Source organism: Nyctibius grandis, chromosome 3, assembly GCF_013368605.1.
Source record: "Nyctibius grandis isolate bNycGra1 chromosome 3, bNycGra1.pri, whole genome shotgun sequence".
In the NCBI taxonomy this organism is placed as follows: Eukaryota; Metazoa; Chordata; class Aves; order Nyctibiiformes; family Nyctibiidae; genus Nyctibius; species Nyctibius grandis.
The window spans coordinates 65,815,923-65,840,503 of record NC_090660.1 but is presented as its reverse complement, the minus strand read 5'-3'; the positions used below and the strand labels follow the sequence as shown (position 1 = coordinate 65,840,503).

Here is a 24,581-nt window from a genome sequence, read left to right as displayed (position 1 = left end):
TCACTGGAAAAGTTTAAGTGTGATTAAATTTCAGTGATTAAAAGATTAAGTGTGATTCTTGTCTCTACATGAACTCATTTTAAACATTGAGCTCTGATGCACCTTTGTATTTTTCCATCCCAAATCCTTGTAACAACTAACTGGGAGAAATGGTTAATGATTGTATTTACATAGATATGCTCTTGGTGACTCTCCCCACTTACATTTCTGAGTTGTTTCTCAGCTGGTAGTTTCTCACGCTCATGACTGGAGTGCAAGGAAATAAATACGGTAAGTATACTGTAATAGTCGTCGTACATACCTGCAGGCATTAAAATAAATAAATAGACTATCGTGAGATGTAGAAACAGACAAAAACAGAAAGAAAAGTGTCTAAATTCACTAGTGCCAGCAGTTACCACAAGGAAATTGTCCTTTTGTCTTGCTCACATATCCCAAAAGATCAGCATTTGCTCCCAAGCAGCCAGTGAGGCCCAGATTCATCCCATCTAAATTCAGGGGCTCAACTGTTGCAACTAGGTAATTGACCTCCAACTCTGCAGCCACCAGAGAGCCACCCCTACCTTCAGAGAGAAGGATTTACAGCACATGGGATGCTCTACATGTGCCCAGCCTCCCCACCACGTGCCACGTTCAGCCCGAGCTCCTTGCAGGCTACCAGCCTGAGACTGCAACTTGTGTGCAGCAAGGACTCGGGATCTATGTGTCTTTCATTAAGGACCTATTTTTTTGGTTGGTACTTAAAATTATGCTGTGTGTCAGAAACAATCCACTGCTTCAATTTAAGTTACTTCCTGATTTATGCAAATTTGAGGCCCCTGGTCAGTATGAACAGCTGAAGACTTATTTCTAACTTGTAAACTTATTGCTTCCCTTCCCTTTTAAGGAGGATATTATAAAAGGACTAATATTCAGGTAATCAACAGAAAGAAGTTCCTAGACATCCTAGCAATACTAGACAGCTACAATGCCTAAAGCAGAGTACATACTATACAGTAGAGACACAGACATTGCGATCCAAATAGAGGAAGAGACGTTATCAGGTCCTTCTACTAGTTTTTCATATACCCATTTTGAAGTAAACATGAATGAAACCAAAAATGCTTGAAATAGAGCACAGCAAGTGCTGTTTTCACTGGCTGCTTTGCATTTGCCAAAAGCAAAGGAAGTTTTTACATGGGATGACTGTATTTCAGTTATGCATATTTTTCAGCACAACGTAGTTCAATATAACATAGTTATATTTCATGCAAAACTAATGGTAAGTTTTTTATCTGAGTTGAGACCAATTTACATTTCTAAATAAATGAAGATACACCCCCAAAAAAAAAAATTGAGGAAAGATTTCAGTAGACATCTGTAGAGAAATTTTGGGAACACACAGCCATAATGATAATATATTTTCCAAGCACAAGATTTCATGCACTCTGTAGATTGCTATAAAAGAGCTCAGGTTTATTTATAGAAACACTCAGGTTTCATTTATAGAAACCTTTTCATTTATAGAAACCATCGGGTAGCACATTTATAGAAACCCTCAAGCTGAGATTCAGCTGTGTGCAGTTGTGACGATTAGTCAATCATATCTCAAGCCTTTGTTTCCCTGTATCTCAAAGTTTATAAGTTTATGGGCAGAGCGCATCTACAAGAGACAGACGAAACTGGGAGTAGTTCGGTCTTCACAGAGCTTAGGTCAGGTTTTGTTTCTGAAAACTTAACTCTGGGACAGTTCAAACTCAGGTCAAGTTATTGCCAAAGCCCCAAAGTCCAAAGGGAGCTAGAAGGACAGCTAGCCTGGAGCCAGTGGCTACATATTCAAAGCAGTAGCCTACCTTCATAGCTAGGTAGAAAAAAAAAATAATCCTTTCAAGTAACCTTTTAAAGCTGTGACAGTTTAATATATAAGTATACATGCATATATCCTTAGATTGTTCACCCTGCCCATGGAAACTCTGAGCTTTTGGAACAGAAGCATTAGTCAACATGATAAAAAAATTAGAGAAAGAAAGATAGCTCCGCCAGATTCTTGGCAAAACATTATCTACATTGTGATTCCCTCACAGAGAGAAAGGTGATGAATTGAGGAGAAGCAAACGCAGGCCAAGGGGCAGAAGGGCACTTAGGAAGACGGCTTCGCCTAATCTATGGGCTGAAGATTAGATATTCAATTCCAGTCAAAGGAATGGTACTCTGGGTTATGTTGTGGGTGTGGAAGATACTGTGATGGGTTCTTTCCAAGTTTAAATGCAGACTGGTTTATACAAGATTATTTTTGGTTAAAGTCACTGTGACATAGTTTCTTTCAGTTGCCTGATTATGTGAGTTTATAAAAAAAAAAAAAAAAAAAAAAATTGTATGGTGCTCTCTCAGATCAAACAGTTTCTTTCCTTGCCGAGTTATTATAAATAAGGACTATGACCTGAGCTAGATCTTCTAGAGCTAATAAAAAGGAAAAACAGTCTGAATAAGAGTTCATGCTACAAAGTTAATGTAAAAAAACAGTATTTAAAAGAAAAATTAAACGAGGAAGACAAAAATATATAAACAGAAAAGCTCTTGTAAGCACTACAGCCGTACAAAACACATGCTGTCCTCCCAGTTTCAGGTATGATCTGGCAAGGTGCTAACCACTCCATGAACTTTTGGAGTCAGTAAGGCACCACTCCTAAACAACGTAAAATAACTCTTAGAAGGCATTTTCTTTATGTCTGACACTAAATCTTTGCTAGCTGATCTTCAGTCCTATAGTATGTTCTAACATATCGGGTCTTGCTGGCTTATGTTGTGACATGTTTTGTTTTTTTCCCAAACAGTAATAAGGAACTGCATGGTTTTTATGTGATTAAGTAGTTTATGCAAGGTTTTTGTCATGTACTGTGAGAAAGCCAAGCCTTTCCCAATAGTAGGGGAAGCGGCTGTCAAACACAGAGTTCCAGCTCCAAATTGTTAAAATAATAATTGTTACAAACCTGATCTCTCACAAACAGGTCCTTTGGAAACCGTGGAATTTACACAGGACTAATGGAAGTCACACGTGGGACTCTACTCCTCATCCTGCTGGTTTGAAAACTGGATTTTTGTTAGGATGTCTCATTGCAGTGCCCAACAAACAGCACAATATCCCAGATCCTTTGCAAAGCCCGGGAGCAAATTTGTGGCACATCAAAAGAAGGCTGGGCAGTGAAAAGACTCTCCCTAGAGCGGAGATAACCCGTTTTCCCTCCCTACCTTACCCACTCCTTCAAATGTGGAAGCAAAAAGCTTCAAGTGAGCTTCCCCAAGGTGACTCTCCTCAGCGAGATGCTGAACAAACACGGCTGCAAACTGAAAAGCTGACATCCTGCCGCTAAGAGGAGCTAAAATCCAGTTGTCATCGATGGCATGGACCTGCTCCAGCACAGCCCGTTCACGGGGATCCCTCCTGCTCCTCCTCCTCCCGGAGGTCACACTTCACCGCTGATGTGCCAACAGAGAAGCCAACAAGCAGGATGCTGCTCCCAGCAACGAGCAGGACTAGGCTGAGGAGGAGGAGCTGGACTGCTATAGCATGGACAGCTTTCAAGGACTAAATGAAAGGCACTTTCTGACCCTATGGAGAGGAAAAATAGTGCAACCTATGGGAAACGCGCACATCTCTGTACCAGTCAGTGGAGAGCTTGCAGAGACTTGACCATGTGCCTCAACCTATGGCTATTCACACTTTTAGCTCCAAAAGTTTCCCTTTTCGTATTTAAAATACTAATTGTTTTCCTCCCAGTATCATCCAGGTCGCTGATGCAAGCCAAGTTGATTGCTTTTCCCTGAAGCTTATGTCCTTTTTATGGCTCAGAGTAGAGGCTGCTGAAGGCCTGTCTGGGTTGACAGGAGGAGAGCATCTATACAGCCGACCCATTAGTCTACAATTGAGCAACCTTCTCTCCAGGAGGGAGGGAAGAGAAAGTATATAAAAAATGTATACAGCGTACATACAACAGAATGGCAAGTACCAAGTCCACCTAAGAGAGGGCAGAAGAAAAGGGCTTCAGTGTGCACCAATGTCCCTTAAGAAAGGTCATCTCAACACTTAAAAAGGTCTGAAAACTCCTCAAGAAGTCTTCCTCAAAATGGAGAAAAAGAGGGAAAATTATGACAAGCAGATATTCACTAGAGAAACTTGCAGAGAAACCCAAATTTGCACAATTTTCTGAAAGGGCAGTAGAAAAGCTCTGAAGGTTTCCTTCCTCCACATTTAACAACATACTTAAGTTATAACCAAAGGATAAAATTGAAAATTATGAAAATATTCAAAACACGGGAACTTTTTGTCTATAGCTTTCGTTCCAATGGCATGACCCTCCCCAAAGCCATACAATGCCAAATGGAAACTCCAAAGCCTATCATGCCTTATTAGAACATCTGAGGCTCCAGGCTGACCTCCATCAGCAACTAGGGATAACTGACTGCAGATACATAGTTAGGTCCAGAAAGTTTTCTGTACCTATCCATAACTTTTAAACACTCTACAACATTTATTCTTCATGCATCTATTCTTCTTACAACAGGCAGAGATCTCCTTTGTTGCCTTGAGGCAAAAACCCATATGGTTATGGTAATAGTCTCCTAATTGTTCTTTGCAATGCAACATCTGAAAAAGTGTCCAGGTGCAGAGGTGTGAAGGATGATGTCCACCTGGTTCTGCTGTAGGGCATGGGGGCAAGATGTGTGGGGTAATGAGAGGATCAATCACTAGCAAGGAAAAATGAAGAAAAATTGATGAAACCTTCTTGTGACAGCCCTCCATAGATTGCAAATAAATGCAAAAGCACCCCAACATAACAGGTATATGTCACTATGTTGGTGTAGTATCATTGCAGTAGAGCAGAAGTGGGAGAGCAACTCTACAGGTAAAATACTTCAAGAATTAAAAAACAAACAAAAACCAAAACAAAACAAAACATGTCTTTTCCATTCTTATATAGCCACCAACATTAAATACCTATATGTGCTTTGGAAATCCATATGTTTGCTGTACTCTGTTGTACATTAGATCAAGTACCAGCAGGTCAGATTCACTTTTCCATCCAGCCAATTTATGACCTGCCCTCATTAGCCACTGTAAACTTTATAAAATTAAAACAACCATATTATTTACTTACAAGGATGAGCAGAGTTTCCAACAGCTTGCTTGTTTTTCTAAGGGATGATTTTGGAATTGAAGAACTGCATACGTAATTTATTAATCTTTATATTTAGGGAAACAAAGAGAGCTCCCAGAAGACCTCCAAGCATTCCAAGGAGGATGGTTGGAATGAAGGCCAAGACATTTATGTCCAGCAAGTTCTTAACCTGAGTCAAAGAAAGGAGAAAAAATGTTCTGAGCATCCTGCCAATGGCATGAAATATTGCATCCTCTCTTAGAAAACTTGATACCACAAACTAATTTCCACACAGGAAATAAATCTTTCCTTGTGGTTTAGGGAGCTCAGCTAATTAATTTAAAGCTGCTCTCATGAGTGATGGTGTACTCCTCTTGTACACCTCACAGGAGTGGAACCAGCAGGTAGTCACTGGTGGTGTCACACAGCAGAAGCCTCTATGATGTACTGCAGTTACCGCAAGCACTCAGCACCTCAGGTTACATCCAAATAACATGACATATTGGCCTTAATGAACACTTCAAAAGACTCTGCTGAACCAGAGGTTTGCTCACTGTGTCTGTATCTACATCATAATTTGGGAAAGTTCATTAATTACATGTCAACCTATAACCATGTGCATTGAGATCATTTATAAGTAGTAAATTTAATTTAAGTAAAACTGTGAAAATTGATGCTGATCTGGAACAACTCACAGAACAACAAATCACAAATGCAGAATATAATCTGGCAGCTGGAATAGTAATTGAATTTTCTGCTTGATTCCTCAACAGGCAGCAAGGATGAGAGCAATACCATGTTTTAATTTTATCTTCCAGACAACAAAAAGGGGTCAACAGATTAGTGGCAATCTATTAAAAGCTTTGAGGATATTATTTCCTTAGCCCAGGCTTAGAGTTACACAGCTTTTTGTCCAGATTAGGATCTGGACAAAGTAAGACATCATAAAATGCTCAAAAGCTACCTGGCAAGGAGCAGTAAGGGCACATGTCGAGGGCTGCCTGCAAAAAAAAACTAAACTGGCATAATCTTGGGGGTAGTGGATAGGAGAAACTGTCAGCCTTCCTTAAACTGCTTGAGCAAGTGCACAGGCCCTCTTACTGTTCAAACTCTTTTTTCTTCCTCCTTCTCTTCGTCTTATTCCTTAATCTTATTCTTGTTCTTGCTACAACTAGCCTAGACTTCAGCAAATCCACCCGGTGGCTGTACTAAACACTGGTGGTATTTCCTGAGAGGATGAATGCCAGGGTCAAAATCCAGCCAGGCTTGAAGATGTGGTCCACAGGGTGCTGCAGACTGAGAAACTGGGTCTGGAAGAGGGAGAATCCCAGCAGCCATTCCTAGGCACAAGAAGCCCAACAGCCGGCAGTACATTCGCAGGGAGTATGGAGAGACTTAAGGGGTATCGTGCCTTATAATCAGGACTACAACCATCACATATGTAGGTACTCTATGTACTAAGCAAAACTTTAATAATGTTATTTTTACCAATAGCTGCAATAAAATCCATCCTTTTCCAAAAGATTTAAAGAGATGTAACGTTGAAGATGTTGAAATTCAGAGAGAAGTAGCTTAATTTGAAGTAGAAAAATACTGGTTTATTTACTGCAGGATCCAAATACCCTGCATTATATTCTACTCAGTTCCAATCCTGCATTAAAACTAAAAATGGACATACGTGGTTTTCTCACCCTCCCTCCATTTTTCCTAAGGGAAAGATATACTGAGATGGATTGTTTTAAAGTAATATATGCTCATTACACTGCATGTGTGTGGCAATAAAGGTAAAGTCAAGCAAGTGCCCCAAGTGCTGGGAATCACAGAATCAATCAGGTTGGAAGAGACCTCTGGGATCATCGAGTCCAACCATTGCCCTGACACCACCATGTCAACTAGACCATGGCACTAAGTGCCACGTCCAGTCTTTTTTTTAAACACATCCAGAGATGGTGACTCCACCACCTCCCTTTCACTTGCTGGACATGAAAGGTGGCACAGTGTATTGTTTGGTTTTGTTGTAGTATCAGCCACGGGCTTTAGCCAGTCATCAGAAAAATCTGTTACCTACAGAACAAGTTTCACCTTTACAAATAATCCAATGGTCTATGTAAAAATAAAGTGAAGCTTCCTGAAAATCTCAAGCTCTGGAATACAATAAATTCCCCTTGTAACATTATGCTGGGTAGAATGAAACTAAAGAAAACAAATAGTTTTCTTGAGAAACATAACCCACAAGCTTTCAACTCAGGGTTTATCCACTGTAAACTGTGTTGGTTAATGCCACAAAATACAAAAGAAGCAAAATTTCCCCTGAGCCTTGTGTTCATTGAAATGAAAATATTTCTCATTATCTGTACCACATTGAGAGCCAAAAACTATTGAACCCTGGCAGAAGTCATGTTGATAATAATTTTAGCCGCTTTTCCCTCTAGTGACACTAAGAGAAGATAGAAGGAGATAGAATCCACTGCTCTTTTCAGAAAACATCCTGAAAGGAGTGTTGAAAGAGCAATGTTTATCGTAAAATAGCAACTGAAGTGAATCCACTCTCCTCTGTGCCTGCAGCTGTCCTTTACACAATACTTTGGCTTCAGCAATAAAGCTAGCTTCAGAAAGCCTGACCTCTTCCCTGTCCATCTAGTCTCATCTTTCTGCCATGAATTTTTATCTTCTTGGTTGTGTCACTGCAACTGTTTGAGGGAATGCACTATGAGTTGGTCCAAAAAAAAAGATTTGGGTTGAAAACCAATGTCTTCTCCACTTGCCCCAGCTAAACTTGTGGTAAAGCAAATATACCCCAAATACTTTTGCATAGCGTATGGAAAATCATTATATCAAGTAGTATGCACACGAAAAAATGTTGCCCCTTTTCCCAACCAAGGTACGCCTACATGTGGAAAATACCATCATCTCTGGTTTCTGCATTGCTAGAGAGATACATTCCAGAAGAAATTCAGACATCAATTAAAGTGATCAGGGAATTACCTTAGGAAACATTTACTTAGTAGCAAAAAGTGGACTGGGATTCAGAAGACCAGGGTTTTATTTCTAGCTTTCTAAATGATCTTCACATCAAATATAAAGAAGAATATTTAGGTAGGAAGAAGTGAAGATCATGATACATGCATATGGCTATTGAATCATCTTGCAATAAAAATGAGCAAAAGACATGATAATAAAAGCAACTATTTTCAGGTAGACACAAGGTCAAATTCAAAGATCAAGGTTGTGTCGTGCTGGAAGGAATAAAGCAAAAGTAGCCAAGGCTGAAGGTCATCTCTGTTGTGCAACAGGAACAAACAGTGATTATATGTTTTCAAATGTTTAATCTGTAAACACCAAGGAACAGGGACACAGCACAGCAATGCCTGCAGCAACAACAGAGAGCTCAAGCCAGACACAGGAGAGGACACCCTATTGAAGAGCTTTCTCTGCTTTTTCCTTTACTTCAAAGCACCCCTTTCCTACCCAGCACCAATACAGAAAGTTATCTTAATAACTTATATGATTAGCTAATAAGCAAGCAGTAGATACTTTGTCTATTTGTTCACTTTAATTTAGAACAAAACAACCCTGTGTTGTATCTAAGTGATTACCAGATGTAAAGTGTGAAGGCTTCCATATCCACTGATCCGATAATTGCACACATACCATCCTTTCCCCTCCTCAGTCCCTCTTCCCTGCTACTCCTCCAGCAACCATGCTGAAGAGACAAGCCTAAACCCCCACATCTATTTCCTCCCACATCCACACAGTACATACCCGAAATATAATTCTTTTCTCTGCTTCAAAAAATCCAAAATGACCTCTGTAAACAAACCCATATAGAGATGAGGACAGTAAATCCATGGTGAAGGTAGCCATCAGGCAGCAGAAGAAGGTTTGCCAGGCCAGCCTGATGTCCCAGAATGAAGACACTTCCTCTAGCGTGAATAAGAGCCCACCGATGGGGGCACAAAATACCGAAGCGATCCCTGCTCCCGCACCAGCTGTAATGAAACTGCGCCTGCAACAGGTAGAAGAATCAAAATTCGGATAACAGGAGGGAAAAAAAAAAACATCCAGAAACATCATTTCCTGTCAAAGCTGGGTTTATGGGGCTCAATTTATAGACCTGATGGTTTATTTTGGGGTTATTATAGCACCTTTCATCTCTAGGGTGTGCATTCAGACCTGTCCGTCTTGACCTCTGGCCTTGACAAAACCCTCAACCCTATAACACCACACGGGGACCACCACGACATGCCAGCGAGCTGCTGAACCAGCACCAACCAGCCTAGCGCCAGGCAGACGTACCACATCACACCCTGGAAGCAGTGCAGTCAGAGGGGTGAAATACTGCAGGAAAACAGGTAAGAAAGTTTGGGATTCACCAGAGAATGAAAGTACAGCCCCGGAGCCTGTAGGCTCAACACATCTCCTCCATCTGTAAATGTCCAAGAAATCCACTGGGAACATATATGCCTTGTCTCCCTCCATGTAAAGGTGTGGAGCACACGTACACCCCAAAGAGCAACAAACTTCTGTTGCTGTAAGCTGCAGTAGGAGCTCAAATGGCAGAGATCTGCACTGTGAGCCAGTACAGAAAAGAAAACAGAAAAAAAAAAGAAAATTAAAAAAAGAAAGAAAAAATATAGATAACAAAAAAGACTTACAGTGTTGTAAAGAAAGGCCTTAATGGACAGCCTTTAATACATTTTTTATCATTATTTATTTTCTCACACACAACATCACTTTCTTCCCAAAGGGCCCATTTCATTATATGAAAATAACATCCTGCATCAGACCAATGTTACATTTTTTAAGGGAGGCTGCAGTGTGCATAACAGAGGGAAGGATATAGAAAGGAAATAAATTTATGATTGAATTCTGCCTTGGAAAATTGGATTCAAGTCCAGCCTTTGCAGGGGATACTAGGGTGATGCTGATACATATAATGCACTAATCACTAGTGCTCGCCAGCTTATAAAACTTGCATCCTCTGGATGTGCTACCTGAGACCTCAAAGATAATTTGCAGAAATGCTGAGCATTCAGTACTAGCTGAAGTTAACAAGTAACAAAACACTTGAGTATTTTTAATATTAAGAAATGCCAAGTTCTCAGGGGAAAAAAAAAAAACAACACACCAAAAAAAACCCCAAAAAAACCCCACAAAAACAGATGAGAGACATCTCCAAACATTACGGAGCCCTTTTGACTTCTACAAATTTTGTCAGTGCTAAGATGCATGGCAAAGATGATAATGGACAGAAAATAAGGGAACAGGTTAGAGAGTTCATGTGTCATAGAATACAATCGTAGAATAGTTTCGGTTGGAAAGGACCCTTAAGATCATCAAATCCAACCGTTAGCCTAGCACTACCAAGTCCATCACTAAACCATGTCCCTAAGCACCACATCTACTCGTTTTATAATACCTCCAGGGATGGTGACTCCATCACTTCCCTGGGCAGCCTGTTCCACTGCTTGACAACCCTTTCAGTGAAGAAATTTTTCCTAATATCCAATCTAAACCTCCCCTGGTGCAACTTGAGGCCGTTTCCTCTCGTCCTATCACTTGTTACCTGGGAGAAAAGACTAACACTCTGATCTCTACAACCTCCTTTCAGGTAGATGTAGACAGAGTTGTTAAAGCCCTTACAAAGCCCCTCCCCTCCACCGACTCTGGAGGAGTCCACCAGTAAAGCTACACAGGCAACTTTACGTCTGGTATTTCCCAACGCACAAATGCTGAGTTAGACATTCTTGTACATGATTTTTACTTACATGTTGTATCTGCACAGTGGCATTGTTTGCAGCAGCAGGGGACTCAAAAGATACTGCACACCACAGTAAAAGCTGGGTGAGCTTTGCTTGGACGTCTCCAACTTCTTGCTGCAATCAGTTGTACATGCTACATGTCCCATCAGTGGTATCAACAATGAAACTGGACCCCTCCTACAGATCTGCTACAGCTGCCCGATGGAGGGAAGCCTTAAGGTCCTTCAACATCTTAATGCTTGCTGAATTACAACTGCTCTGCCTGTGACTGTACTTGGAGAGGGCACCTCTCTTAAGCCTACTTAAAAACTCCAAAAGATACCAGGGGAGTGGGAGTCTTTCATCCTGGTCCCTGTAAAAGCAGCGAGGTCTCACTTAGACTGAAATTTGTCTCTGCTGCTCACCAACAACCCTCTCTGTGCAGGGGACTTCCACACAGCCTGTCTCTCCCAGGACAGTTCCTCACTGCAAACTAATGCTTCTTTCTGATTATACTATAACTGGATCCTGCAGAGAAAAAACAAAGTTCTAGCTGTTTCTCTTACCACAGTCACCGATTTCTTCCACAAATAATATTTTGCTTAACCAGCACGTCTCAGATTTATTTAAATGACTGATCTTAAAAGGCTAAAGGCAAAGGAGATCCTATATCTTCCCTTTGGTGCTTTTTTATTTTCTTTTAAGCTACAGATAGTTCACAGTGGCTGTTCATTTGAATTCTTTGTATTTAGGAAATTAACACATGGGAGTCTTTCTTTTTTTCCTTGCTTTAGAAAAAAAACAGTATTGTATAAGTTTTTGTATGTCAACATGACAATAAATACCATCCAGAAGACATAAACTAGTTTTTATTTTCTTTTTCTGGAGACTAATCTCATTAATTTCAGTAGAACTGTTCACAAGAGAGAGCTTACCAGAGGAGTTATCTCTCAGACACGCATGAGCAGAGAAGAGCCAGATTAAATAAGTGTCACAAACAATTTACTTTTTCAAAACTAGAAAAATAAAGCAAGGGCCCCCTGTGCACATTGTGCAATTCCCATTATCTCTTTTTTCCTGGACCAGCACTGTTGAGGATGCCTGTGTCTAAAAATCCTGCATTTTTTTCCCTCCTTGTACATCCCAGAAGGCAATGGGAAAAGGTCATCAGTATTAGTGTATTATTTCACAAGCATTAAATAAAACAACTTGTGAACTTCCTTTTAATTAAACTAAATTTTAATTAAAGAAGTTTAAAGATGTTTAACTAAATTACTTTTTTTTTAATTAGAGACAGTGGCTTTTTCCCCATTCCAAAGCAACAAACAGCAGGAAGGCTGAAAGATTGCTGGAGCAGCACCTCCATTTCCTTTCCAGATGCAATGGGCTTGCCCGGTGACTTGCCAGACACCCCCAGGGTGTCAAGGGCGGGCGGTGGGGTGGCTTCCCCAGACCCTTCCAGCTCTGCCCATCACTTACTTATCAGCTGAATTCCGAAACCTGGTGAAGATCGGGAGGTGGATGCCAAGGGTGTCCGACTGCAGCTGGCTCAGGCCACAACCCAGGAGAGCACTAAAAGTGATGTTGTATAATTGAGAGCGCTCTTTGTAAATTATTCGTAAATCAGCCACAGTTAAAGGCAGGGGAGGACAGAGCCTTAGCCAGCATGCAGCAGCAAAGCTAGATTGGTTTCAACAGATTTAAACATGGAAAATGTTGAACACGTCTTTTAAATATGCAAAGTCCCGTTGACATAAAGCAGGAGGCTACTAAAGACTTTCAGATTCTTGACTCAGAGACTTAAATGTCTCTTTTGCAAGGAGTGTTGTGATGATAGACCATGAAATGCCTTTTGGAGAACTGCATGTTAATGTCTGCACAAGTGTGGTGACACATCAGACTATAGCCCATCGTTTCAATCATCTGTTCCCAGGTTAATGAGCATGGCAGCCAGAACAACCCTACTTCTAACAGAAGATGTGAAATGATTTAAATTATTACAATGTGCTTCCAGGCAGCACTTCAAACTACATTTAAATGGGAAAAAAAAAATCCAAACCCTTAGTGAAATGAAAAATCTATTCATTGTATAATCTTGGAAGACTTTTCTACAAGACTTAATTTAAGAGCCCTAACGAATCTCTCAGAGGCTTTTAGCAACTTACGTGTGTTTATGTTTAATAAAAACGGTGGAGGGTTCCAGCTAAATTAAATTAAACTGCCTCTTAATTCCTATGTTTTGAAAAGGCATCACGTTAATTCCATGCTGACTTTCTTCATGGAAATATGACTCAACTCCTTGGCTCATGCATCACTGTTACCAACGCAGCACAAAGGAAAAAAAAATCACAGCTGCAGTCTCTGAGCTCCTGGAGACAAATGTCTGAAAGCAAAGAAAACAAAAGAAACCTAAAGGGAGAGCTAAACCTTGGTAATCATTGTCTGGAAGGTTTGTGGCTGCCTCTGACTAACTGTGCACTCCTATTTTTGAATATCTGAGTCATCCCCGAGGGTGCTGCACCTCCGTGCAAATAAATAAATAAATATAAACCCACGGAGTAACAGAAAATATGAAAGGGTGGTGGAGAGGAGGAGAGGTTTGGTCAGGGCGGCGAAGAGTAGGGAACAAACCTCAAGGATGAATACATTCCAAAACCAAAAGAATCAGAAATAAAACAGCAAACCAACAAACGATCTATATCATATTAGCAGAGACCAATTTTACCATCTCTGCTCAAGATATGGTTTAATAATGGTAATAAAGTGCAGCAGGATTCCCCTCTAGATGATGAATAAAGGAAATGATGTCACTTACTAAAAGAGAAATGCCCAAAATCTGGCCCACAGTCCTTACTAAGTTTGGCTGTGTTGCAACATCGTAAATTTTAAGAACTGCTCTGACTTACAGAGCAGGACAGGGCAACCCTCCTCTCCCCTTCTCATAAGGCCCAGGACCACAATAGCGTGATGGGGATTCTCTTTGTTTGTATATAGCAAGGGTGAATAAAAACATCATCCTTCAAAAAGACTATAAAGTCTACATTTCCCTACCTAGAAACAGAATATTACACTACTGCGTGAGCAACAAGCAGCCCCAACCTGACTTGCAATCTGCCTGCTGCAGAGCTTGCAAAGCGGCACCTGGTTTCTGCAGCCGCCCTTGGCTAGCACCGGTGGCTGCCATGTGTGTCAGCTAGAAACACAGACGCTGAGGGCCTGCCCAGCCACCACCACACACCTCGCACAGCCATTCACAGCACTTGTGCAGGGGGCTGTAAAAACATCGCCCCTTTCGCACGCAGCCACTTGAGACTGGCTTTATTTTTATACAGACCTTGCATAAGTAAAAGCAGTTATACAAGATGCAAAGCAGCCGGCAGGCCATAGCTGAGGGACAGGTTGCTTTCAGAAACAAAAATGACTGCAGTTGTCCAGGTAACTGCTTGCTGACCCTCACGGGGAATCATACTAGGGAACCAAGACAGTACTTAAAACACACAGTGAAAAAATGTTTTCCTTCACTGCATGGCATGAATAGTTGTGCTAATGCAAAGGAGGGGACAGCACAGGTGAAAAGAGCTCCCAACGCAGAGTATTTTTTAAGCCAGTGCTGCCACCAAGACAGACACTGCAAAACCATACCCTCAGCCCGACATCTTTAACTTTTGTCTGCTGTTTCTTACCCCAAATGGATCATGGGACCTTCTGGCCCGCAGAAGAGCCCGGAGGCTACAGCCAGCACACATGAGACAAATGTCCCTAAAAAGGTCTTGATGTTAAAAAGATGTTGAATAGAAGTGCCATTCAAATACCCAATGATTTCTGGCAAGCCGGACGGTGAACCTGCAGGGCAAAAGAACTGCAAGGGGGAAAAAAAAAAGAAAAGATAAACAGTGTCAGCAATCATTAGATGTTGCTGTGTTAGATGCATCTATGAACATGGTTTTTAAGCCCAGCCCTCACCTTGCTCTGGTCACGAACAAACTTTCCCAAAATTAACAGACAATGCAGATACACACATAACTTCTGGCTGTGCACAAAAATTCAAGCTCCCAGCAGTGTTGCTGTACGCATACTGGGAGTACTGAGAGAACAACTGATGAGGGCCCCTGCCCCAGGCCCCTGCCATCCCCCCAATGCCTGAAGCCAACTAGCCTCTTGTCGTTGCACAGATTGTCTACGGGGCGGAGTGTACATGTGAACCTGCATGATTCGTCCAGTCAGTTCAGACTTTAGATAGCTCAAAACTGGTCAGTTATTACCTGTATAACAGCAAACTCCCTTTTCCTACTGTTGCTGGATTTCAGGGGAAGTTCAGTAAAACATTCACTTTTTCTCTCACCTATGCTGTTAATTGCCTGTCTATAATTAAATTGAACACAGCAGGACAGTAAATGACAGAAAGGCTCAATGTTTAAACCTTGCTGCCTTGTGAAAGTACTGATCTGAGCTGCAAGTGATAGCCACATAGCACAGCTAAAAGATCAATGTAAAACCAACAGTAACTTTTATATGGACTGATGGTCTTTGGCTTAGGCCCCTTCCAAACACCCAGTTTTCACAAGTTACACGAGCTGCCACTTGTATTTATTTGATAAACACCACATGCTAAGTGTAAATTGCTTCGCCACCACCACTGATTTCACCCCAGACACTTTTATAGAAGTTACAGGCAGTAGAATCCAGCTTTAGGCCGAAGGCCAAGAAAGACCTCTCCAATGGGGTTGTATAACAGAGGTCTTTTTTTTAAAAAATAAAATACTGAATTAACCAGTATTTGAAGAGCAATAGATTTGGTTTATCACAGTCTTATAGGCTTGTTCAATAGGAGACGTAACACTTACCAGCACTGAGCCCGAAGAGAGAACCACCATGGCCAGCCCAGACCCAAGCGCACACAGCCAGGTCATGTGGATGTTGCCATCCTGTCCAGTTGACAAATAGATTACTACATCGACACCCATATACCAGGTCCTGCTTTTCAATGATCTTTTGTCCCACAGATTTCTGCAGGCAAATCGTGCACCATAGGGAAAAGCAAAACAAGCAGTGCAGGCTCTTTAGAAGGACAGGAGTGAGAAACAGTAAGGTTAATGCTGACTTTCTGAGTCAAGTCATGCTTTTTCCAAGACTTTTTGCCCATCTCTAAAAACACTATAAAGGATATGTTGTTACGCATCAAGGCCCTTTTTTAGGTCAGAAGCAGACTGTGTCCCGTTCTGGGCCCCCCAGTTCAAGAAAGATAAGGGACTACTGGAGAGAGTCCAGCGGAGATCTACAAAGATGGTCAGAGGACTAGAGAATCTCTCCTATGAGGAAAGGCTTAGGGAGCTGGGTCTGTTTAGGCTGGAGAAGAGAAGACTGAGGGGGGATCGTATCAATGCTTACAAATACCGTAAGGGCAGGCGTCAAGAGGATGAGGCCAGACTCTTCTCAGTGGTACCCAGTGACAGGACAAGGGGCAACGGGCACAAACTGAAACATGGGAAGTTCCATCTGAATATGAGGAAAAACTTCTTTACTTTGAGGGTGACAGAGCACTGGAATAGGCTGCCCAGGGAGGCTGGACAGTCTCCTTCTCTGGAGATATTCAAAACCTGCCTGGACGCGACCCTGTGCAACGTGCTTTACGTGAACCTGCTTTGGCAGGGGGTTGGACTAGATGATCTCCAGAGGTCCCTTTCAACCCTAACCACTCTGTGATTCTGTAAAGCACCTTAATAACACACACAAGAAAACCCTAATTGGTGTCTTCAGGAGACATTTTGCATGAATAGCAAAGTCTTGCATCAGTAATTATCTTAATGAATTTGCAGCTGTTATTAATAGACAGAATATATAAAGCTCTTTCCTGCTTTATTCTAACCAAAAGGACATCTCTCATACTAGGCCTTCTCACATTTAAAAAACACATTTCAGTCTCCCTGGGTTTTCGATTGGTTTGTTTGTGCTTGGGTTGACCGCAGCCATGCTGTCTCCACAACTCCTCAGCTCCCACACGCCTTGCCGCCTTCCGCAGCACTCAGCTGTGCTCCATCGTGGGCGCAGGTCAAACACATCCCCTGCACTTCTGAGGTCACAGCGTTACAGTCGGGCACCGCAGCCTTCCTGGCAGCTCATCCCGTCGTCAAGGCTTTTGTAAGCACATCGTGCAGTGCAGCCAAACAGCAAAGTGCACAACAATGAGTTTCGCTCATCTGCAGCTGAAGGAGGTATTTAGATGGGAAGGTCTTCCAGAGCAGGAATTACGCCTCTGTACTAACGTCAGAGCCTGTGAGAGCTTACCTCCTGTCCCTCCGTATTAGTTCAATACAACAGGACAAATTTTATAATACAACAGGACCAAAGTGTGTGTAATTGTTGTTGTGATGCCCTGGAGTCAAACTGTGGTTTCTTTCTACATATTCTTTACTTGTACTTTAGTGTGCAAATATACACACACATGCACGTATATACATACAAATGCATATACACACGCATGCACGTGTATTCATCCACTGTTTATATATTTTATAAACATACGCACAGTTTGTATATAAGAAACCCTAGGGAAAGAATATTCCAAGACCATTATATATGCTTTCCTCATGGAAAACCTAAACTTGTTCATTTCTTAGATATCCCCTCTGACATATTCAGCCTTCATCTGTTCCACAGAATAAGTCTTCCCTTGCATTTCTGTGAAGTGATTGAGATCTGACCTTCAGCAGTTGGTGGCATTATTCCATCATCTTGTTTTCACAGAATAGTAGAGGAAATGTCCATGCCTCCCTTGTACTGGAGAGCCCAGAACTGGACACAGCACTCCACATGTGGCCTCACCAGGGCTGAACAGAGGGGAAGGAGCACCTCCCTTGACCTGCTGGCAACACTCCTCCTAATGCAGCCCAGGAAGCTGATGGCTGAATGGCAACACAATCATCTGGTCTACCAAGCACTGCTTCCTTCTGATTTTGCTTCTGTCTGCAAGTTTGCTGAGGATGCACTCTGTCCCATAATCCAGGTCATTAGTGAAGATATCCAACAGTATCTGGCCCCAGTATTGACCCCTGGGGTACACCCATGGTGACCAACCTCCAGCTGGACTTTGTGCCACTGATCATAATGCTTTGAGCCCAGCAGTCCTGACAGTCAAACCCATCTCACTGTTCACTTATCTAACCCATACACCATCAGTTTGTCTATGAGGATGTTATGGGAGTCAGTGATGAATGCCTTCCTAAAGTCAATACAAACAATATCCACTGTTCCAGTCATTCCATTGTGGAAGGTTGTTATACACTGTAAATCCATGCTGACTAGGCCCTATCACCTTCATACAGTTAAAAATGGTTTCCAGGATTATTGCTGCATCACCTTCCCGGGGTCAAGATGAGGCTGACTGGCCTGTAGTTCCCTGGATCCTTCTTCTTGTCCTTCTTGAAGACAGGAGTGACACTGGCTTCCTCCAGTCCTCAGGAACCTCTCCTCAATTGCCATGACCTTTCAAAGACAATTGAGAGTGGCCTCACAACGACATCAGCCAGCTCCCTCACAGAAGGCATTGAGTACCTTGGCTTTTTCCAAGTCCTTTGTCACCAAGTCCCCTACCCAGTTCAACAACAAGCCCACATTTTTTCTAGTCTTCCTTTTGCTGCTGATCTACCTGTAGACACCTCCTTCCTTTCTTGTTGCCCTTCAACATCCCTTATCAGATTCAACTCCACGTGCACTTTGGCTTTCCTCACCCCATCCCTGCACACTCAGATGGCATCTCTGTATTCCTCCTGGGTCACCTGTCCCTGCTTCCACCTCTTGTGTGCTTCCTTTTTATGTTTGAGTTTTGTGGGGAGCTTCCTGCCACCTTTTGCTTGATATCTTGCTCATTGGAATGGACTGTTCTTCACAATGGAGGAGATAATCCCTGAAAACCAACCAGCCCTCTTGGACTCCTATTCTGTCCAGGATGGTCTCCTTCGGGATTCTTACAAGAAGATCCCTGAACAGACCCATGAGCTCTCCTGAAATCCAGAATTGTGACCCTGCTTTCTGTTTGTCCTGGTTTGGCCTAAACCAGGCCGATTTTCCTTTCAGTGATTTTTACTTTCAGTTAAGTCTTCTCTAAGTAACTGCACTTTCTGAAACTAACTGCATGTTTGCAGACAGTGTCTGCTTCCAGGACTGATAATGCTCGAAGTCTGTAGTTATCGCTGAGGTACCGGTAGGGATGTTGTGCAGTAAGGCTCTTGCTGTACTTATTCTTAGAGAAACCAAGGTCACTGCTGAATTCCTCACTGCTTACAAGTGAAGAGCCGAAGGGGGGTCGCAGCTGCAGCAGGGAGCAGACAGGGCAGGTGACCCAAAATTGACCAACGAGGGTATTCCATCCCACACACGTCATTCTTGGTATAAAGGGGGGGGATCACGAGGGTCTCGCTCTCTTTCTGCTATGGCCGGTGTCCAACGAGGACTCCGTCTGTTTTCCTGCTGCCCCCGATCCCGATCCGTGCATCCCTGAATCCAGCTCTCAACTGTCGCTAGGCCCAGCCTGAGCCTTCCCAGAGCCTGCCCTGCAGTGCCGGTGGTGACGTGGCTGACTTCAGGGGAGCTCAATCTTGGTTTTGTATATATATTTGTATATATTTGATTATCTCTATTATTATTATTATACTCTTTTTCATTATTATAGTTTATTAAAACTGTTTTAACTTTCCAACCCGGAAGTCTCTCTCCCTTTTCCCTTTCCCTTTCCCTTTGAGGCGGGGGGGATAACAGAGGGCATCTGCCACAGGTTTAATAGCTGGCCCAGCTTTAAAACCGTGACAGATTTATTGGCGCCCAACGTGGGGCTCAAAAGAAGCTCCGACAGGTTGCTCTGATAAGTCGAATCCCAGCTCCAGTGGGAGGAGACCCGGAGAGCTCAGCTGAGAGAGTATCGGAGTTCTTCCTTTGAGATTTACGAGGGGTTGGAAATTAAAACAGATAGCGAAGATGGTAATGTCATTTTTGATCGCTGTGCTATCTCGTCTCTTTCTTAAGCCTTTTACAGAGTTAAGTGTAATAATACCTTACTTGCCGTTGTTTGTTAGTGTTTATGTGCAGTTTATCATTGCTGGGTACTGGTCAACATGCATTGTTTTGTTATGGCGTTTCGTACGGATTTATGTCGTGAGAAACTGGGTTGTTACTACCCTGACCTCGGTAGCAGAGATTTTATCTGCGCACTCTGGGAGTCCTTTAGCTGATTCTGTTAATGATTATACTTCCAATTTTACTTTGGGAAATAGTACCTTCTCCTTTTCTGCCAAGGTGATTCCACTAGATTTTGCGAAATTAGGATGGTGCTGTCTAGGTGGCATGGTTTTATTTTCGTTTGTCCTGAATGTGTTTCTGGTGTGGTATGTGATTAGATGTCAGTGCAGCAACAGCGGTAGGTATCATGCTGCCCCTGAAACCAGGAGAAAACACCGAAAGAAATCAGCTAGTAAAGTGAAGGATGATGACTCAGAGCCTTCTAAGGCAGAGCCAGCACAGGACCCAGGTGAGAGCCCTTCTCAGTCAGAGTCAGGGCCTGACACAGAGGGGGGTTTCCTTGATCGTCTTTTTAAAGAAGACCCATTACACAAGAAGGACAAGAAAGGTCCTTCTAAAGCAGAACAATCACAGGAGGACTCGGACTCGGAAGTAGAGATAACCTACCACTCCTTATCCCTGAAAGAACTGCGAAATATAAGAAAAGATTTTAGTCGTTATGACGGTGAGCCAATTATTACCTGGTTGCTCCGATGCTGGGATAATGGGGCAGATAGCATAGAATTGGATGGTAGAGAAGCCAGACAGTTGGGATCCCTGTCCAGAGATGGTGGTATTGATAAGATGCTTCCAAGAAGGTCGAACACTATCAGTCTCTGGAGGCGACTCTTGTCAGCTGTAAAGAGCAGGTATCCCTATAAAGATGAAGTTATGAGCCACCTAAGCAAATGGACCACTATAGAAAAAGGTATTAACTACCTTAGAGAACTAGCTGTGCAAGAGATCATTTATAAACACCCTCAGGACATTGTAGATCCTGTAAATCCTGATGAAGTGGAATGCAACCTATCCATGTTCCGGAAGGTTGTGAAGAGTGCTCCACCAACACATACCCATACATTGTCAATATTAGTCTGGGGAGAAGATGCTATGGCACGACCTAGTGTGGGCGAAATGGCTAACTATATGTGACAGTATGAAGATAGTATTTCTTCCCCACTGCAGGCCCGTGTCTCGGCTGTGGAAAAACTGACTAAGGAGAACAAGGACTCATTTAAACAACTGTCAGACAAACTGTCCAGGATCGAAAATAAACTTGACTCTCTACCTACACAGGCCCGTGTTGCAGCCTTTAGGAGGAAACGCCCTCCTACTGGACCGGCTTAAAGAAAACGGGACACGTCACGAGGTATCCTGTGGTTTATCCTGCATGATTATGGGGAGGACATGAACAGATGGCATGGACAACCTACCAGTACCCTACAGGCACGAGTACGTGAGTTGCAAGCTAACAGAAATACCAGTGAGAATTTTCCTAGGAGGATGGCTGCTCCAGTTACCAATGAGCAGGACCCCAGTCAGGGTAGATGGGCCTCAAATCCTTTTTTTCCAAGAGTGAATAGGGGAAATGAAGGTCCAGTCCCCGTGAGCTGCACGAATCCAGTCTTTAATTAGAGGGGCCCTGCCTCCACCCAGGAGGAGGAGAGGGACAACCGAGTTTATTGGACTGTGTGGATTCGATGGCCTGGCACATTAGAACCACAAAGGTATCGAGCCCTGGTAGACACTGGTGCACAGTGCACCCTCATGCCATCGAATCATAAAGGGACAGAATCTGTCAGTATCTCGGGAATAACAGGGGGATCTCAAGAGTTATCTGTATTGGAGGCCGAAGTGAGCCTAACTGAAAACAAATGGAAAAAGCACCCCATTGTGACTGGTCCAGATGCTCCATGCATCCTTGGCATAGACTACCTTAAGAAAGGGTATTTTAAGGACCCAAAAGGATATAGATGGGCCTTTGGTGTAGCAGCTGTAGAGACTGAGGACATTAAACAGCTGTCTACCTTTCCTGGCCTCTCAGAGGATCCTTCTGTTGTGGGGTTGCTGAAAGTTGAAGAACAACAGGTGCCAATTTCTACTACCACGGTGCACCGACGACAATATCGCACCAGTCGAGACTCCCTGATCCCCATTCATAAACTGAATAGACAATTAGAAAAATCAAGGAGTGATTGGCAAGACTCGCTCACCCTTTAATAGTCCTATATGGCCAGTGCAAAAGTCTAATGGAGAATGGAGATTAACTGTGGACTATCGTGGCCTAAATGAAGTTACACCACCTCTGAGTGCTGCTGTGCCAGACATGCTAGAACTTCAATACGAACTGGAGTCAAAGGCAGCCAAGTGGTACGCCACTATAGACATTGCTAATGCATTTTTCTCTATTCCCTTGGCACCAAAGTGCAGGCCACAGTTTGCTTTTACCTGGAGAGGTATCCAGTACACCTAGAATCGACTGCCCCAGGGGTGGAAACACAGTCCTACTATTTGCCACGGACTGATCCAGACTGCAATAGAAAAGGGTGGAGCTCCAGAACATTTGCAATATATTGATGACATCATTGTATGGGGTGATACAGCAGCAGAAGTTTTTGACAAAGGGGAGAAAATCATCTAAATTCTTCTGAAAGCTGGTTTTGCCATAAAAAGAGGCAAGGTAAAGGGGCCTGCCCGGGAGATCCAGTTTTTAGGGATTAAATGGCAAGATGGGCGTCGCCAGATCCCGATAGAGGTGATCAACAAAATAACAGCTATGTCCCCACCAACTAACAAAAAGGAAACACAAGCCTTCTTAGGCATTGTGGGTTTCTGGAGAATGCATATTCCAGATTACAGCCAGATTGTACGCCCTCTTTATCAAGTGACCAGAAAGAAGAATGACTTTCAGTGGGGCCCTGAACAATGACAGGCTTTTGAACAGATTAAACAAGAGATTGTGCATGCAGTAGCCCTTGGACCAGTCCGTATGGGACAAGATGTTAAAAATGTGCTCTACACTGCAGCTGGGGACAATGGTCCTACCTGGAGCCTCTGGCAGAAAGTGCCAGGGGAGACTCGAGGTCGACCCCTAGGATTTTGGAGTCGAGGATACAAGGGTTCCGAGGCCAATTACACTCCAACTGAAAAAGAGATACTGGCAGCATATGAAGGAGTTAGAGCTGCCTCAGAGGTAATTGGTACTGAGGCACAGCTGCTCCTGGCACCCCGATTACCAGTACTAGGCTGGATGTTCAAGGGTAAGGTTCCTACTACTCATCACGCAACTGATGCTACATGGAGTAAATGGATTGCATTAATTACACAGAGGGCTCGAATAGGAAACCCTAATCGCCCAGGAATCTTAGAAGTGATCATGGACTGGCCAGAAGGCAAAGACTTCGGAATGCCACCAGAAAAGGAGGTGATACGTGCTGAAGAAGCCCCACCATATAATGAACTACCAGAGGATGAGAAGCAGTATGCCCTGTTCACCGATGGATCCTGCCGTCTTGTAGGAAAGCATCAGAAGTGGAAAGCTGCTGTATGGAGTCCTATACGACGAGTCACAGAAGCCACAGAAGGACAAGGTGAATCAAGTCAATTTGCAGAGGTAAAAGCCATCCAGCTGGCTTTAGATATTGCTGAACAAGAAAAGTGGCCAAGGCTGTATCTTTATACTGACTCATGGATGGTGGCAAATGCCTTGTGGGGGTGGTTAAAGCAGTGGAAGCGAAGCAACTGGCAGCGCAAAGGTAAACCTATTTGGGCTGCTGAACTGTGGCAAGATATTGCTGCTCGGCTAGAGAAACTAGTCGTGAAGGTACGTCATGTAGATGCTCACGTACCTAAAAGTCGGGCAACTGAGGAACATCGAAACAACCAACAAGCGGATCAAGCTGCTAAGTGTTCCAAATAGATTTGGACTGGGAACATAAAGGTGAACTATTTTTAGCTCGGTGGGCTCATGACACTTCAGGTCATCGAGGGAGAGATGCAACATACAGATGGGCTCGTGACCGAGGGGTGGACTTAACTATGGATTCTATTGCACAGGTTATCCATGATTGTGAAACATGCGCCGCAATTAAGCAAGCCAGACGGTTAAAACCTTGGTGGTATGGGGGACGGTGGTTGAAATATAAATATGGGGAGGCCTGGCAAATTGACTACATCACACTCCCTCAAACCCGCCAGGGTAAACGTTATGTGCTTACCATGGTGGAGGCGACCACCGGATGGCTGGAAACATTCTGGGCCTTGAAAAGCAAATCTTGTGGCGACACGGCACGCCAGAGAGAATTGAGTCGGACAATGGGACTCATTTCAAAAACAGTCTCATAGATAACTGGGCCAAAGAGCATGGCATCGAATGGGTATATCACATCCCCTATCATGCACCAGCATCTGGGAAAGTTGAACGGTATAATGGGCTGTTAAAAACTACCCTAAAAGCAATGGGGGGTGGAACCTTTAAAAACTGGGATAAGCATCTGGCACAAGCTACCTGGCTAGTTAACACCAGAGGATCTATCAACCGAGCTGGCCCTGCTCAGTCAGACCTTTTACATACAGTAGAAGGGGATAAAGTCCCTGTGGTGCATGAAAGGAATCTGTTGGGAAAAACTGTCTGGGTTCTTCCTGCTACGGGCAA

The 24,581-nt window shown here is 43.1% G+C and overlaps 1 protein-coding gene across 1 annotated transcript in view; it reads right to left on the bottom strand.

The window, feature by feature from the left end:
- Positions 1-24,581, bottom strand: part of LOC137661643 (chloride channel protein C-like) — a 94,459-nt gene that overhangs the window by 65,842 nt on the left and 4,036 nt on the right. The window contains 7 exon segments of the mRNA XM_068397261.1: positions 204-301; positions 5,136-5,190; positions 5,192-5,325; positions 8,898-9,141; positions 12,356-12,448; positions 14,560-14,735; positions 15,721-15,801. Coding sequence (XP_068253362.1) covers positions 204-301; positions 5,136-5,190; positions 5,192-5,325; positions 8,898-9,141; positions 12,356-12,448; positions 14,560-14,735; positions 15,721-15,801 — 881 coding nt within the window.